Here is a 17091-nt window from a genome sequence, read left to right as displayed (position 1 = left end):
TCTGCCAAAGTGAAACAACAGATAAATTTTTATTTGGTACTTTGAGTTTAATTTACTGATTTTTCCCTCTATCCTTTTGTTTTTGTCCTCCCAAGGCTATGCCTTTCTGCTGTTCCAGGAGGAGAGCTCAGTGCAAGCGTTGATAGATGCCTGCCTGGAAGAAGATGGGAAACTGTACCTGTGTGTGTCAAGCCCCACCATCAAGGATAAGCCAGTAAGTAATATGTAGCCAGCTGTTGCTTTTCCAGAGCACATATGCATTTGGAATAGCTGAGCGCCTCCTTTTTGTAATGGGAATGCTGGTAACTAGGATTCTCTTACCCGGGGTGACCTTGCTATGCAATAGAGCTGGACTATTGTTGATGAGAAGCTAATAACAAATTACTCGGTATTTCATTTTATACCTTTGGGACTGCGTGTAAACAAATGTGTCCTTGTCTTTCCCTTTACAGCTCTTTTAAGCTAATTCCTATTCAGTAACTCTGAATTGAAGTAAACAATGCTCTAAGCGGTTTTGGCAACTGGTTTCTGTCATTTTTCAGATCAAGGACAGGAGTAATTTATTATTTTTTTTTTAAAAAGATCATAATTGGCGATGTTTATGCCCCTCTGAATGCAAGGCATTGTGAGTGGTACCTACAACTGGCTTACCTAGAGCTTACACTCTAAAATGGATAGCTTCAAACAGGGTGGGAGAGGGAGAGGGCAAGGACAGAGAACATGAACCCCAGACCATAAACAAATGTACACTTATACAGAGTTCATGGTTAAGAGGCTGTGGTTTCTGAGCCAAAGCATGTGAGTAAGTCATTGGGTAAGAGATGAAGACTGCTTACTTTCTCCTGACAGGGGTTATCAGTGAAGAAGGGGCAAGGCTGTATTCAGAACAACAAAAAAAGAAATTGGTTAGCATGGCAGATAGAGGATTGAGGGAATTCAGAAGGGGATGAGTGTGTGTCAAGAGCTGGTGCTAGGAGTGGGAAATAGAGTAAAAATTGTGATATGGACCAAGGGACCGAGGCAGGAATCTCTCCCGGGGCTTGCAGCGTCCCCTGTTAGACTTACACCAAATGTGGGGCTTGCTTGGCAGTTAAGTTTATTCTCAGAAATGTGCATGGGGAAAGAGTTGGGGTCAGAAGTAGAAGTCTTCTAAAAAATTTTTTTTTATGTTTTATCTTTTATATTTGAGAGAGAGACAGAGAGACAGCAAGCAGGGGAGGGGCAGAGACAGAGAGAGAATCTGAAGCAGGCTCCAGGCTCTAAGCTGTTAGCACAGAGCCCACCCGACGCCGGGCTCAAACTCACAAACTGTGAGATCGTGACCTGAGCCAAAGTCGGACGCTTAACCAACTGAGTCACCCAGGTGCCCCCAGAAGTAGAAGTCTTGACTCTAGCATTTAAATTATCTGCTTGGTTCAGAATAAGTCACCTAATCCTTGCAGGATCTTAGTTTCCTCATCTATAAAATGGCAGGAATAATGGTTTCTCTCTGCGACGTTGAGCAGCTCAGATAAGAGGAAAATGAATGTGAAAGCACTTGGTACTTGTGCAGATGTAACTGGATGATGCTGTTAGAGCCGTATGGTGCTATAGTCAGGAGAGCAAGATTAGAGCTTATTACATGGTAACATCTACTGAAAAGAATGGTGGCATCTAGAGCAGGGTTTATAGTTGGCTGCAGAAGAATGGCGCTGGGACTTGTCCACCTATAAGGGGGAGACTGCAGCATGGAAAGCAGAGGAGTTACAAAGAATGGAGATATTGGGTTATAGAATAATCGATGCAGAAGAAGCAGCAAGGATTTTAGCAAGTGTGACAGTGCCACCATGTATTTCACATTCTGGGGCCATTACCAAATTTTTATAGCAGTTAGCAGACTTGGATAGAGTAGCTGTGCAGTTGGGGAAAAAGAGTAGGGAACCTTTGCTAACTTCGGTCTTAATTTAAGCTGAGGAAAGGCTGTGTACACTGTGGCTAGAATAGGAGGGTGTAGTGTTTCCTCTGAACACATAATGAGAAAGCTGGAGTAACATTTCTAAATCTCTTTGGAATAGTGTGAGATTAGAAAGACCGATCCCAACTTGGCAGAGTCAGATGTCTGAAAGGTAAATGGTTAACCTCCAGAGAGCCTCTGCCACCATAAGAGAGGATTAGAAATAGATTTATACATTTAAAAAAAAAAAAAAAAAGCAGAGTGATAGAGATCCACATGAAGATAGTTACACCCAAAGTAGACTAAGAAGCTGTTGAATTGAGGGGAGGAGACCAGAGACGAGCAGATGAGCTTGTGTACCTTGGAAGTATCATGTCACTTGCTCTGTGGGAAAAGGAGGCTAATACGCCTTCTCAGGGCATGCCTTCACCAGGACTGGACATCTCTTGAGAAGGGAATGAGCGGGGCGCCTGGGTGGCGCAGTCGGTTAAGCGTCCGACTTCAGCCAGGTCACGATCTCACACTCCGTGAGTTCGAGCCCCGCGTCAGGCTCTGGGCTGATGGCTCGGAGCCTGGAGCCTGTTTCCAATTCTGTGTCTCCCTCTCTCTCTGCCCCTCCCCTGTTCATGCTCTGTCTCTCTCTGTCCCAAAAATAAATAAACGTTGAAAAAAAAAATTTTTTTTAAAAAGAGAAGGGAGTGAGCAGTGGTGGTTGCAGATGGAGGTGGTATGTTGATTGTTTTCCCTCCAAATACATTTATTACCCTGAGCATGAAGGACTTTTGGAAAATAATTAGTGTAACTATCTGTTTTGGAAATGTTTATGGGGAAACTAACTTCCACTGTTTGTGTTTCTGCAAATTTCTGCCTTATTGCAGTTTTCATTTTCTGAACTCAAGTGAAACAGTTTTATTGGAGCTTGGTGAATTCTGAATGGTGGCTGCTGATTACGTATTTCTTTAACCCAGGCATACTCAGAATTTCCAGCATAAACAATTTGAATAAAACTCAGGATGGGAAACAGAAAAGTCCCCAAATACCTATAATTCTAATGAACTGGATCCCATTTTGGGTTCCAGCTCTTTTGGCTCCATTTTTGAAACCTTCTCTTTGTTGGCTTTTGCTCCACATCTATCACTCCCAGCCTCATTTGGCCACACTTCCCCACCCAGGTTTCAGTACATTCCACCTCGTTTTGGATGCTCCCACAGAAAGTGAGAGCTGGGTTGAACTATTGGGAGTAAATGAGGACCTTGGCAATAACTCAAGGTAAAGTCAACCTTTGGAACTCATTCACCAAACCTTCTGAGCTATGGCTTTTTCTACTTCTTGGCTTGGCTACTTTTCAGGATCCTAGTGCCCTCATTCTGTTATTTAGTTCTCTCTGATCCTCTCTGGAGTTCTCCTTGGAAATACACAATGTTCCAGAATGACCTCACAGATTTCCTATCCATTGACGTTCTCCCTTATTCTGTTCCCCCAGATCAAACCCCCTTTCCCTTTGTGTGGATTAGGTTAATCAGATTGTTTTCCTAATACAGAGCCTGATAGCAAGGTTCCCTCTCACCTTTCTAAGATTGTGTTTGTTTTTTAACTCAACAAATCCCAAATCAGTGGATTCCAGATAGTATTAGGAGGTATTTTTGGTCAGTGATTACCTTTCATTAAATAACTCTACTTAGACTACCCTATGTATGTATAGGTCTGATCCTTAAAGATGACAGAAGACACTATTTATAGCTTGATTAATTGACTTTTCAGTTCCAAAGAGTGGGTAGACAAATGGGCAACAGCAGGAACTATTGCAAAGCTCCTAGATGTGTGATTTTGACCTCTCCTCCAGCAAAAGCAATTCCGTAGCTCAGATGTTCCAGGCATCCGAGAGGATAGCTGTGTTCTTGTTCAGGCTTCCAGTGAAGTGGACAGACATTGTGACAGTGGTCCCTTTTGTCAAGGTGACTCCACTTTTTGAATGTATAAATAGACTCAACCTGAAGGTACAAAACAGCAAACTGATAGAGCAGGAAACCTGTTAGAGTCTAACAGAGATAGGGACTAAAAATCAGTAACCTTGAAGAAGAGGTGTGGAAGGAGATTTTTATGACTCTTACCTTCTAAAACACTTTGGCCAGAGATGTGGGATAGTAAACACCTTGAAAGGAGTATTATAGAAGTTTCCTGCTTCTTCCTCCTTACAATTTATAACATAATCACAATTTATAAATATCCTGAAATATGACAGATTGATTTTCTATACAGTTGGCCCTTGAGCAGTGGGGTAGGGGTGTTAGGGGTGCTGATACCCCACGTAGTTGAAAAATCCACATATAACCTTTGGCTTCCCATAAATATTATTAACTACCAAAATCCTACTATTAACCAGAAACCTTAACAATAACATATACAGCTGATTAAACCTATTGTATATATATTATAAATCATATTCTTAGAATAAAGTAAGCTAGAGAAAAGATAATGTTATTAAGAAAATCATGAGGAGAAAAATGTAGTATACTGTATTAATAAAAAAAATCTACATATAAGTGGACTTGCGTGCTTCACACCTCTATTGTTCAAGGGTCAACTGTATATTTAAAACTGTCTTAGCAAACCGAAGTGTGCTTGTGTAAGGTCACTTGTGGAGCCTGTTGCTCAGGTAACATGGTCATCCACTCAAAATTTGAAAAACAAAAATTGGGGAAAAAAATGTTGGGAGCAAAGAAGCTGGAAACCAGTTGGATGCTGGCTCAGTTTTTTAATTTTTATTCTGTCCAATCTGTCTATAATTCTGTCTTTGCTATTCCCCTTTATGTATCAATAGGATCTCCAGCACTTTGAATCACTCCTCTTTAGTACAAAGATAGTCCAGATCCCTTTGCCTGGGACTTAAGACTTTCCCAGTCTGATTTCAAGTTTTTTTCCAACCTTTCTTTTTTCTGCTTTCCTTCGGAACCCCTTTTCCAGTCAACTGAAATATTTCTGCTCCCATTTCAGTTTCTGATTGCTACACTTATTTTTTTTAATTTTTTATTTTTGCTACACTGATTTTAAGACCCTTTCAAATGCCGTCTCTTTCCCGAAGCCTTCTCTGATCACTATACCACCTGTAGTGACTCACACCTACTATTATAACTATCTTCAGCCCACATTCAGCCATATTTTTAAAAAATAATGTGCTGGCCTTCCTTTATACCATGTTTGAGGGACTCCTATGGGCAAGGCATTAGAGCTGGTTACTATAAATCAGACATAAAATCCTGTGTTCAGAAAGTTAATAGTATAATGGGTAGATAAAACAAGTATATAAATAAATACACAAACCTATAGAGCCTGGCACATAACAGGTTTTCAAATATTTGTCAAATTTAGGAAAAATATCAAATACAATGAAGATAAGATTAAGTGCTTTGGAGAGTTTATATATACCTGGAGTGATAAAAGAAAGCTTCTTGGATGAAGTGTCATTTAAACCGGGCCTTGAAAGATGAAAAGGGTTTGGAGATTGGCCAGGGGAGAGGTGGAGGTGTGGAAGTGTGGGAAATAGACATTTCAGAGAAAGGCAACAGCATAAACACAGAAAAGAGAAACCGCAGATTGAGTGGAGAACATATAGGTTGGTTAGATGGAGCACAAATGTGTGAAAGGGAGTAGAGGGGAATTAAATTGGGAAAATTAAGTAGGGGCTAAGTTACAGGGCACCTTGATTGATGGCCTCAGCCTTTGGATTTGTGGTATATTTACTTAAACTCTTTCATTCTCCACCTACCACCTCCTAAGACAATAACTATAATTTTATCTTGGCTCAGTCAAATCAGATTCACTATATCCCTCCTCAGAAACCTTCAGCATTTCTGATCTTTATTTTATTTTATTTTTTGTTCCTTTTGGTCTAAATTTGTGGTTTGGGCACCTTCTATCATAATAATTTCTCCAAAGGAGGAATTTCTTCTCTAAAATGAGAGAAATATCTCCTATTTATAATAAATCCTTCCCCCTCTCCCCAGTCTCTGAATTTGCAATTGAGTCCAGAGTTTCTTAGTGTTTGAATCTTTGGAAGCTATAATCCCTTTCTAGAGAGGTCTAAAAGATGCTGTAGTTCTGATCTACTGAAGTGGTTTCTAGTGTGTAAAATAGCCAGTACCATCCTCCAAGGGACCATATCTAGTGTTTTCCAAAGTGTGTTATGAATTACACTTGTCCCATCAGACACTGGTCTCTTGAGAAGATCATTGACAAAAGGTTTGCTCGTAGCAATGATAAGTGTCATTTGTTCATAACTTACTTTGTGCACTTTATATCCATTTGTTCCTTTAATTAAAGGTCCCATAGCCGAAAACATTTGGGTAAAATTGATATATTAAGGTTCTGAGAAGTCTTGCAGTAAATAAATTTGTATAATATTTTTTAAGCCACCATTTGATATACCTGTTTTGGGATTATACCTGTGAAGATTTTGGTAGAATTAGTATTCCATGAAGTTCATTCAAAGAATAGGCTTCTTCCCAGGAAAAACTTAGGTAAGTGGAACTTTTATGTGAACGTTACTGTCAAGAGTTTTAGTGATCAGCATGCCAGTAACAACATCCTTGTCCTTGTACCATGGAGCTGCAAACACACATTTATGTAGACATTGGACAAAATTGTCTGGCTGCAGAGCACAATTGCTTGAGACTATGAACCTGGAAGTTAAAATAGCTGAAAATATGGTGCCAATTTCATTACTAAATCATTTTCTTCAGCTTTTCTAAATGCTAGTTTTATTTGCAGGTTTAAGAAGAATCTATCAGTCATTTCTTAACGCATTGAAAATGAGTAGAATGAATTTAGAAAAGAGAAGTTAACCATTCACAAATCAAAATGCATTTTCCTGAGAGTTCAGGAGACTCTCAGGAAGCATGACTGGTGGCCAGTAACCTGGAGGACAAGGAGTCTTGCAGGCAACAGGACATCATTGCATTGGAAAGAGTGTGTGTGTGTGTGTGTGTGTGTGTGTGTGTGTGTGTGTGTGTGCATATACACACACACACACACACATACACATACTTTGGGTCAGATAAACCTGGTTTTCAGTTCTGAGTTCACTCTTTTAGTCTTAGTTTCCTTATCTCTAGAGTAGGTATAATGTTTGTAGCATAATAGTTATAGTGAGTTCAAGTGTGACAGTGTGTTAAAATGCCTAGGATAGTTGGGAATGCAAGCTGGTACAGCCACTCTGGAAAACATTATGGAGGTTGCTCAAAAAACTAAAAATAGAACTACCCTATGACCCAGCAATTGCACTAGTAGGCATTTATCCACGGGATACAGGTGTGCTGTTTCGATGGGGCACATGCACCCCAATGTTTACAGCAGCACTATCAACAATAGCCAAAGTATGGAGAGAGCCCAAATGTTCATCGATGGATGAATGGATAAAGAAAATGTGGTGTATATATACAATGGAGTATTACTCGGCAATCAAAAAGAATGAAATCTTGCCATTTGCATCTGCGTGGATGGAACTGGAGGGTATTATGCTAAGTGAAATTAGTCAGAGAAAGACAAATATCATATGACTTCACTCATATGAGGACTTTAAGAGACAAAACAAATGAACATAAGGGAAGGGAAACAAAAATAATATAAAAACAGAGAGAGGGACAAAACATAAGAGATTCATAAATACAGAGAACAAACTGAGGGTTACTGGAGGGGTTGTGGGAGGGGGGATGGGCTAAACGGGTAAGGGGCAGTAAGGAATCTACTCCTGAAATCATTGGTGCACTATATGCTAACTAATTTGGATGTAAATTAAAAAAAAAAAATGCCTAGCATAGTGGTGTAGTGTATGTGCTCAAAAGTGCTAGTTTCTTCTTTCCTTCAAAAGGAAATCCTCTATCATGCCTGTGTTTTCTAAGTGATGTAGGAACAGCAGCAGCAACAATGAGCACTAGGTAATTCTGCTCAATGAGTAGGTCCCAGTGGGGGTGGGGAGGGGGGGACATCAGAAATTGTGCTGATTAGGCCAAGCCCTGAGGCACTCACTGATGACCAGATACACTCCATTTCCATTATCCCTGGAAGGAGGCTTTCAGTAATCTGAGAGCTATAGAAGGGCAGATTCTGGACATCTTGTAGCATCAGCACCTGCCCCTCAGGAAAACCTTTGTTAATTCACCAGAACACTGATGAGCACAGAGCACTCACTAAGGGTTGGGCACTTTGCCAGGCAATTGGGACCCACACAGAGATATGGTCTCAGCCTTAGAGGACCCTAGCTCTCCACCCTAGAGCCCAGTGGAAGGAAATAGACATGTAAATACCAAGTGAAATAAGGAGGCAAAGTATGATAAAAGTATTATGAGGAGTAGTTGTGGGGTGGGGCTCAAAGGCAAAGTGGTCAGATGTTCCTGAGGGAGTCAGGAAGGCCTTTAGAGAGAAGATATTCCCTTAAATCTTCTGGTTATAAGTATGGTTATTAATCATTGCATTTAATTGATAATGGCTTTATAAGTCCAGCATAGAGCAAGGCTGTACATCACCATTCTCAGGGCACAGTTTATGCATGGTCTGCTTTTTCTACTGGATGCTCTTATGAAACAGTATGCAGAGTGTTATATGAATTGTTCAAAAATAGCTGAAGGGCTGTAAGCCTGTGTGCATCAGGTAGGTTCTGCAGCTTACTGAAGATGGCAAGGGTTTCCTTTCAGTACCTGAACTGTTTCCTCACCCTGACGGTAGACCTGGAGCATTCTGGAAGGGCATGAGAAAATTTCCTAGGGTTACTTTTGGCACCCACTGTAGGAAGAATCCTGCCTATTTTGATGAAGCTCTCTGGGGCCTGCGATCTATTTGTATCTCAGGAATGGGAGGAATAGTCTGAGTGTGAGAGTTATAGGTTTTTGTTTGGAAGCCCAGTGGAGTTCTGACTGTAGGCCCAAGAGCAGCCCAGGGTTCAGAAGTCTTATCAAGAGCAATGAAACCATTGGCTATTAGGTTCCTTTCTGGCCACTTCCCCCAGAGGATACAAGGAGGGTATCTCCCCGTCTCCATCGGGCGGAGAGCAGCACTTGAGAGTAATAGGTAGCATCTAAACTCCTGGAAATTGGCTGACCTGCTTGTTAGGGAGCTGTATGGTAAAAATTAGGTTGAAATGAGATGCCAAATATGAATGTTCTTTGAAGGATCCAAACCACAATTATTGTTGTTGTGGCTATTAGTTTTGGTAGTTAATAATAATAAAAACAACCCCTTATAACATGGAAGAGATAAAGATGCCTCACAAACCACAAACTAGTTTGTTTGTGATACTGTGGGGCACTCCAGTCATTCTGTGAGGTCTGTGATGCTTAAAATAGAATTGCTGACAACTGGGGTGGGCCTGAGTTCATTACCAGCTGAACTGTTGCAGCTGTATGTCAGCGGCCTGGAGTTCAGCTGACTCATCCTGGCTGTCAGAAGAGCGGTGATACTGCTGCTTGCTGGGGAGAGTGGTCCTGATGGTTCTGCAGTATTGCTTTTGTGGTTCATGTAGGGTGAAAGGATTGTAGGACTAGGGAGAGAAAAATGGAGGCCTTCTCCTGAAGAGCTTGAGTAGGAGTTTGAAGGGTATTGAAATGAGAAAGAGGAGATGAGGGTGAGGAGGCTAGGCCATGTGCTTTATGGGAAATTTATGGGAAAGAAAACAGCAGGAAGGGGTTGATCAGGTAGTTTCTGGAGCTGGCCAGCAGATTGCACTGTTGACTCTGAACAGTTTGGTTGCTTTGCAGAGCTGCCTTGAGATGAATAGATGAAAAGGAAGGCACTGTGCAGTAGGATGATCATGTGTTGGATGTTTGTAACCAGGAGATGACCAGACAAGACAAAATATAGAGTGAGATGTTCAAAATGAGCTCAACATACTATTATTTATTGGTAGGTAAATGTGTAAATTCTAAATATGGGTATAAACTGAGAGAATTCTAGAGCCATAGGGTGGCTTGGTCATGTCTGGAAACTTAAAGCCCTAAGGTTTATGTTAAAAACTGTTTTATTAAAGCTAAGTGTTTTCTCTTACCCTGTTATTAAAGATATAATAAAAATGCATTTTATATTGAATGTTAACTTAGGGGCTTTTGCAAATTTTCAATGAATTTGCTTTTTACACTTGATCTTAGCCAAAAGGCCGAGAAGCGATTGAATTTGCTTCTTAGAAAATGTTACAGCTCCTTGTCAGAAATGAATGACCCATACTCGACCCATACTTTATTTCTTTTTTTTTCCTAGCACATGGCCTGATCTTATCCCTATTAATGAAACTTCAGTTTTTACATAGAACTATAATTATTTTATTCCTCATTGATATCAAAATAGAGAAACATCTCTTTTGTGCAGTTCAGTCTGAAAACTTTCAGTTCTTTGAATAAGCCATACAGAGAAAGACAGATACCATATGTTTTCACTCTCATGTGGATCCTGAGAAACTTAACAGAAACCCATGGGAGAGGGGAAGGAAAAAAAAAAAAAAAGAAGTTAGAGTGGGAGAGAGCCAAAGCATAAGAGACTCTTAAAAACTGAGAACAAACTGAGGGTTGATGGGGGGTGGGAGGGAGAGGAGGGTGGGTGATGGGTATTGAGGAAGGCACCTTTTGGGATGAGCACTGGGTGTTGTATGGAAACCAATTTGACAATAAACTTCATATATTGAAAAAAAAAAAAAAAGAATGTGCTGATGTTGGCCTATGTTGACATTTCTCTGATTCTGTATGGGTGGGAGCTCTGAGGAGCTGTTTTTTGGTGGCAGCTGGGAAACGCAGGTTTTGTGAATACGATTTAATCATTACTGTCCTTGAGTCTTCTTCCTGTACTTTTACCTAATCTATAATACAAGAATAGGCTAAGGGAATGGGTTATGTGTGAGGTACTGAGATGAGGGTGCGGCGGGAGAGGAGGCAGTAATGACGGCTCTCAGCAGGAAGGTTTGAGATCTTCTGCAGAGTTCTTTTCAGCAGCAGTAACGTACAGCTATTAGAGAAGGCTGCATTTTCTGTACTTCTGATTAAATGAAACCAGAACACCATGGATACTACAAGGGAATTGTTTTCATTTGTGAAACAAAGTGACCCACAATTAAATTCAGTTATCATAGGGGCGCCTGGGTGGCGCAGTCGGTTAAGCGTCCGACTTCAGCCAGGTCACGATCTCGCGGTCCGGGAGTTCGAGCCCCGCGTCAGGCTCTGGGCTGATGGCTCAGAGCCTGGAGCCTGTTTCCGATTCTGTGTCTCCCTCTCTCTCTGCCCCTCGCCCGTTCATGTTCTGTCTCTCTCTGTCCCAAAAATAAATAAACGTTGAAAAAAATTAAAAAAAAAAAAATTCAGTTATCATAGAGTGATTGGAGTTGCCTTACCAGGTCCTGAAGCTGCCTTCAATTTATCAGGGATGAAACTGGAAGAAGAGAAGACTGTGCAGAAAAAAGATATGTCTTACTTTTTTGTTATTGGTGATATTAGGATCTTTGTTTTTATAATGTAAAGAAATTATGTTTTTAATTAAAAATTAATAATGAGTCCTCACGAAGGGATTTAAAGGGGGTGCTTTATGGTATTTGTGAATCTCCCTTTGTGGTAAATGTCAAGGGAACGGTAATTTAGTCACACAGACCAGCAAATGTTATGAGGAAAAACTAGATTTTTCTTTTTCACATGATAAAGGTGGAACAAATGCTTCAATGTTAACAGAATTGCAAACAGGTCCCTGTTTTCAGGGTTTAGGGAAGAAATGGAGATTTTACTGCTTCTGGATAACTGATGAAGGCAACAAGGTCATAAAAAGCAAAAAGTTAGGTGGGGGTGAATTTTGTAGCTGTCATAAGGAATGTATGGACTGTTTCTAACTGAGCAGTGCCAGTTTTGGAGTTGACTCAAGGTGTTTTGAAAGCGTAATTGACAGGTTTACTACCTTTCAAATGAGAGTACTTCTAGATATATAAGTCAGGCCACATAAGAAATCATCTTACACGTTTTTTTGCATTAAGTGTTGACAGTTAAGCAATGGGGAAGATGAAGAATTGTGTTGATACTAAGGAAATGAAAATTCAGCTGTTTAGTTTCCTATCCTAATCTGTGAGGGTAAAGAAGAGGTGTGTTCCATAAAGACAGACCCGGTTCTCTGCTTCTACAGACCTAGACCATTTCCCAGAGCACCTGGCTGGCTGAGTGGCTCCTTGATTCTCAGGCAGTGCCGACGCTCACCTTTTGATGTGGGAGGGTTTTTGGTTTTTTGTTGGTTTGTTTGTTTTAAGCTCTTCTTCGGTGATTGACTTAGGGATTGAAACAAATATGTTTTAAGGTTAAGATTCTGATGAAATACTTTATTTTTTGTAGGCAGGAAGTCAGAGTACCAGTGAAGAGATATTACCAAATAGAAAGAAGTATGTTCATAAAGATTTCTTTTTCTACTCTTTGAAAAGTTACTTCAGTTTCTAAAGGCTCACCTTTATTTACCCAAACTTGTTTAAGAAAATCAGATAAATCAAAAATAGGTAACACTGTGTGCTTCAGTATTTGATACTGCTGTTAATTCCATGCTAACCTGATGGGTTAAACCACATTTCTTCTGTTTGGGTTAAACCACATTTCTGAAGGATAAATGTTTCAAGCTTAGGGGTTGATAAGAATTTAAAAGCCAGACATATAGATAATTTTTAGAAAATATTCCTAATGTTCCTGTTCCCTTTCTTTAGGTGAGCTCTTAAAAAGCTAAGTGCTAAACTGTGACAGGTTGTAAACAGTCTATCATGTGTTAAAATGGATCTGATTTAGAACGCAGAGTCTGTCTCTAAAAGACTGCCTTTTCTCAAAACCGCAGGTCGTTTCTGAAGGTTTATGTCTAGAGTGTTGAGTATAGTATCTGTAAGTAGATTCCCCAAGAGTTCTGTTGAAAGGCACTTAATGCAGATTACATAAATTAATAACTGGATTTTGTTTGGGTTATGTATGTTGTAAAATGCACAAATCAGTGGGTTTGTCTTTAGTCACCTTATTCTCATTTGGGGTTGATGGAAATGAAGTAAGGACCAAGTAAACGACTTTTTTTCAGGTGCAAATTCGACCATGGAACCTAAGTGACAGTGACTTTGTAATGGATGGTTCTCAGCCTTTGGACCCCAGAAAAACTATCTTTGTTGGGGGAGTTCCACGACCCCTTCGAGCTGGTGAGTGGAAATAGTAACACCACAACAACAAAACCACCAACAACAAAATCCCCAATATGTATGTAGTCTTCAATATTTTCTAGGTTTCCGATCGACTATACACAGTCTCCAAAAGAAGTTTCACTGAGCTGACTGACTCTTTCAGGATTAAACATTTTCTCCCCAGATGGTTTATTTTCTTACGGTACAAGAGTGAATTTCATTAAACTGTTATTTTGACAGGATGAATTCTATTTAGTGCTGTCATATTTAACCACATATTTTTAAAATAATAACAATACATTTGTCAGTATGCGTTCTTATGCGAGTCAGCATTGTTATGTGTGACAGAAAAAGCAGTGACCCCATCAGAAATCTGTCCACCACAGCTGTGTACCCCTCAGTGACAAGCCAAACTGCTGCTCTGCTAGAAATTGTGTCCCTGGGAATCGAACTGGGAATCTTCCTAAGTGAAACAGGTTCCTATTTTTTCTTATGCACTTTGAAAAATGAGTTATGTATTTGAGCGTTTTTATTATGACTTTTTAAAAGCTTCCCTGTTTTTTTCTTTTTTAAGTTCTTTTCCAATGATGAAATAATTGTGCCTGCTGAAATCAGATAGATCATAATTGACTGGGGCATTTGAAGTGATGCTGAGCTAATGAGTTCAATATTTAAGTCCAAAGACAGATCTAATCAGTTGGGGATCAGTGTCCTACCAGTAAAATACAATAAAATTATTTGTTAGAATGGAGTTTTTAAAGTGCTTAAAATAATTGAGTTTGCTTTTCAAAAATGAGATGACAAGATAACGTTACCATTGCCATAGCAGTTGCAAAAGTGCAGTGTGATCTCTGTTATTTGGAAGCAAGCAGACATAGCTCTACCTGGGGAAAAAAAAAAAAAAAAGAAGACAAGAAAAAGAGAAAAAGCAGTGACCATTAAAATCAAGTTGTGAAAAAAGAATTATAAAATGTGTCTACAGCTATTTGTCTCTGACTTTGATAACTTCTTAATTCTAAATGTCAACATTTCTAACACATTTATTCAAATCTCAACTTCAGTCTGCTCCTCAAAGCTTTCTGTAGACCCATATAAAGACATATCCATAATTCCATTTTGAAAGACATTAAAACACATTAATTATGACTGTGAAGGTTGTAACTTTACAGTTTTTCAGAAAGCCAAATATCTTTAGGTCTTGTTCTCACTCTAGTGGAAAAGTGTGCCGAGGGTAAGAAAGCAAAGCGGCAGAGATGTCTCGCCTTGATCCACTGTTAGAGAATAAAGTCCAGGAAGCGCTAACTGGGATGTGGACAGCATTATGAGATGAGGGCAAATGCAGCTCTTTGTTTCTAAACTTCTTGTGCTTTAAAAAAAAAAAAATGTGGGTGGGGGCATGGAATATTCCTGTCTTTTTCTAACTGGTGTTATGTTTGGGAGTGGAAAGGGAGAAGAATCCCCTTTGACAGCCTTTTACTTGTATAAGTGTTCTTAAAGAATAGATACTCATTGCTAGCATTCTAGTTATTCTTTTTTTGCAGCTAACTACAAGCACAAATTAGTTTTAATATTCTAGCCCCTCTCCTTTTGTAGATGGGGATCTGAAAAAATAAATTCTGAAAGAAAAAGTCCCACATTTATAAAAATAACAGAACTGGCTTTAACCTTTTATGTCTGTTTTTAAGTCACAGATACAATAGTGTATAAGCTAAATTCCTTTTTTTATTATTCACCATTTTCATTATTATTCACAAGATGCTGCAAGTCCTAGGACTAGATAAGAATTATATTTAGTTGTTTAGTCAGAAATGGGATTTTATGTTCCCTGCCCTACCTGCTGTAAGTCTTGAGGTACTCTTTCTTTTTTGAGCTAAGCTAAATTTTTTGTTGTAAAATTGGTGGTTTTTTTGCAGTCTTGTGGATAATGTCTGCATTCACTTGATCTAATGAAAATGTTCCCCTATGTCAACACCTCCCATAAGAGTAGCTAGTTTCTAGATGGCTAAGCAATCTGTATTAGCATCTTAGAATTTTACTGTCTATCTAAGACTTTGAGATTGGAATCTATGTAATCTAAACAAAAAGAGTTAACATCTGCAGCTTTTATCCACATGCATAGAATTGGGTTTCTTTGGAACACACTGAGCTTTGTGGACTGGTGTGTGCCTTGGAATAGAGGACTATTTTTAAAGGAATTCATTTTGACTTTGCTAGGCAGTCTTGAGTTGAATACAATGCAGTTCACTTGAACAATAAACATTTATTGAGCATCCACGTGTTACTGGCACAGAGCAAGTATGTGTCATGCCAAACTGAATGAACATCCCACTGTCGTGTTAAATAGGTCATCGTCTACAGAGAGTCAAAGATTTCAGAAAAGAAAAAACAAGAAATGTATTAATAGAATTATCCAGAAGTAATTGGATACTAAATTGTGCTTTTTAACACACTGGATCTCAAATTTGGTTTTTAAGTATTTTAGGACATTTATTATTACTTCTAAGGGAGTATTGTGGTCCTAGAATTCTGAAAAGTCTTAAAGCTATCTCAGGCACTATATACAAGGTGATCCTGGACTAGACATAGTTGATAGTATTCAACACGTGAGATTTTTAGGTATCCAGATTGATTTTCACCTTACCTGGGGCCAAAAATTGTCCTTTAACATGTTATAATGAATAAAATGTAATAACTACAGTTATTCCTTTGAATTTTGTGAGGCTTTTTCTCTTTGATATCTTACCATTGTAAGACAGGGACTATTATTCCTAATAAGTTATTCTAAATAAAGTCCTTATCCTACCAAACAGAAACACACAAACCCTCCTAAAGAATTAAGGCAACCTGTTTTAAGCAGTATTGCCCTGGCTGAGTATCAGTAGATCCTTCCAGTCTTTTTGATAAGCCTTCCTTTTTAAATTTCATGTTGGGAGGGGAAAAAAATCATAGGTCTAGAAAATTTAACCCTGAAAATGGGAAAATATCCATGGAAAATCTAGATGAGTTTACCCAGTTAGATTGCTTGATTGGTGGTTGCTCTAGGTTAAATAATACACATTCCTACTCTCTTTGTCCCTCCCTTCCATCCCTCTTGTCAGTGACAGTGGCAAGCCAAAGATGGTTTGCCTTAAGTCTCTTGGTGTTTCTCAGGTCTTGTTCTCCTTCCACTCCCCACCACTTCCCACCCCCATCCTTGGAAAGGCTATAGGTAGACTCGCCATGCCGTCATGTGGCTACGGTCTGCATATTCTTCAGAGTCAGTGCCAGGAAAGGGGTGGTCTGTCTGGTTCTCTACCTGCTTCCACCTGAAAGTACAAGAGCATGTTACCAGTCTTCATTCAAGTAATGTGAACAGCGCATCTTCCTGAATCTCAACACAGAAATAGCCCTGTTGTATATCCCTGTGGCATTAGGACCTATTTTCCTCTGAGAGGAAATAAGTGCCAGGCTTGGGGATTATGAATAGGCCATCAGAAAAAGGTGGAGAATGAAGCTTCTGGTCCCTATACACACCCCCAGTTTAGAAACATGAGTTTATGACCCCAGATTCGTGGCTTAGATATCTAATATGAAGATTGCCTCGGTGATCAAGCTTTGGGACCCATCCCCTTCTAACTTTAATAAGGCTTGGAACACCCTCAGACTTCCTCTCTCATTAGGGACATGTGAGCTGATCTTCCACATCATGACTTCCTTCTGACAGTTTATCTGATCAGGTCCTGCAGAACAGATCAATCTTGAGAGATTGCTCACGTGAGTCCCTGGAGCCTGCCAATTACTCATCATCTTTGGGTCTCCTGTCTTTCCTATTGTTCTGATAATTCTTTCCTGTCTTTTTCTCCTCTACTAATATTCTGTAATGGACCCTGAAGTTCCCTTCTCCATCTTCCCCCACCCCGCCCCCACCCCCACCCCACCACCTGTACTGTGAGGATGACTTTTCTGGGAAGAAAACAAAACAATACAAAAAATTTGAGGTAAATATTCAGTGACAGATGACATACAT

At 39.6% G+C, this 17091-nt stretch overlaps 1 protein-coding gene across 2 annotated transcripts in view; it reads left to right on the top strand.

Annotated features, from left to right (window-relative positions):
* The window catches only part of CPEB3 (cytoplasmic polyadenylation element binding protein 3), a 156643-nt gene that overhangs the window by 106650 nt on the left and 32902 nt on the right, over nucleotides 1–17091 (top strand). For both annotated transcript variants that reach the window (XM_047073167.1, XM_047073166.1), the window contains exons 6-7: nucleotides 96–214; nucleotides 12989–13103. In XM_047073167.1, the coding sequence (XP_046929123.1) occupies nucleotides 96–214; nucleotides 12989–13103 (234 nt within the window). The remainder of the gene's footprint in view (nucleotides 1–95; nucleotides 215–12988; nucleotides 13104–17091) is intronic.

The sequence above is a fragment of the Lynx rufus genome, unplaced genomic scaffold (assembly GCF_022079265.1).
Source record: "Lynx rufus isolate CCGP_SWC_20201006 ecotype Redwood Valley unplaced genomic scaffold, mLynRuf1.p SCAF_11, whole genome shotgun sequence".
In the NCBI taxonomy this organism is placed as follows: domain Eukaryota; kingdom Metazoa; phylum Chordata; class Mammalia; order Carnivora; family Felidae; genus Lynx; species Lynx rufus.
Note: the sequence above shows the minus strand (reverse complement) of the source record. Positions and strands in the feature narration are given on the sequence as shown.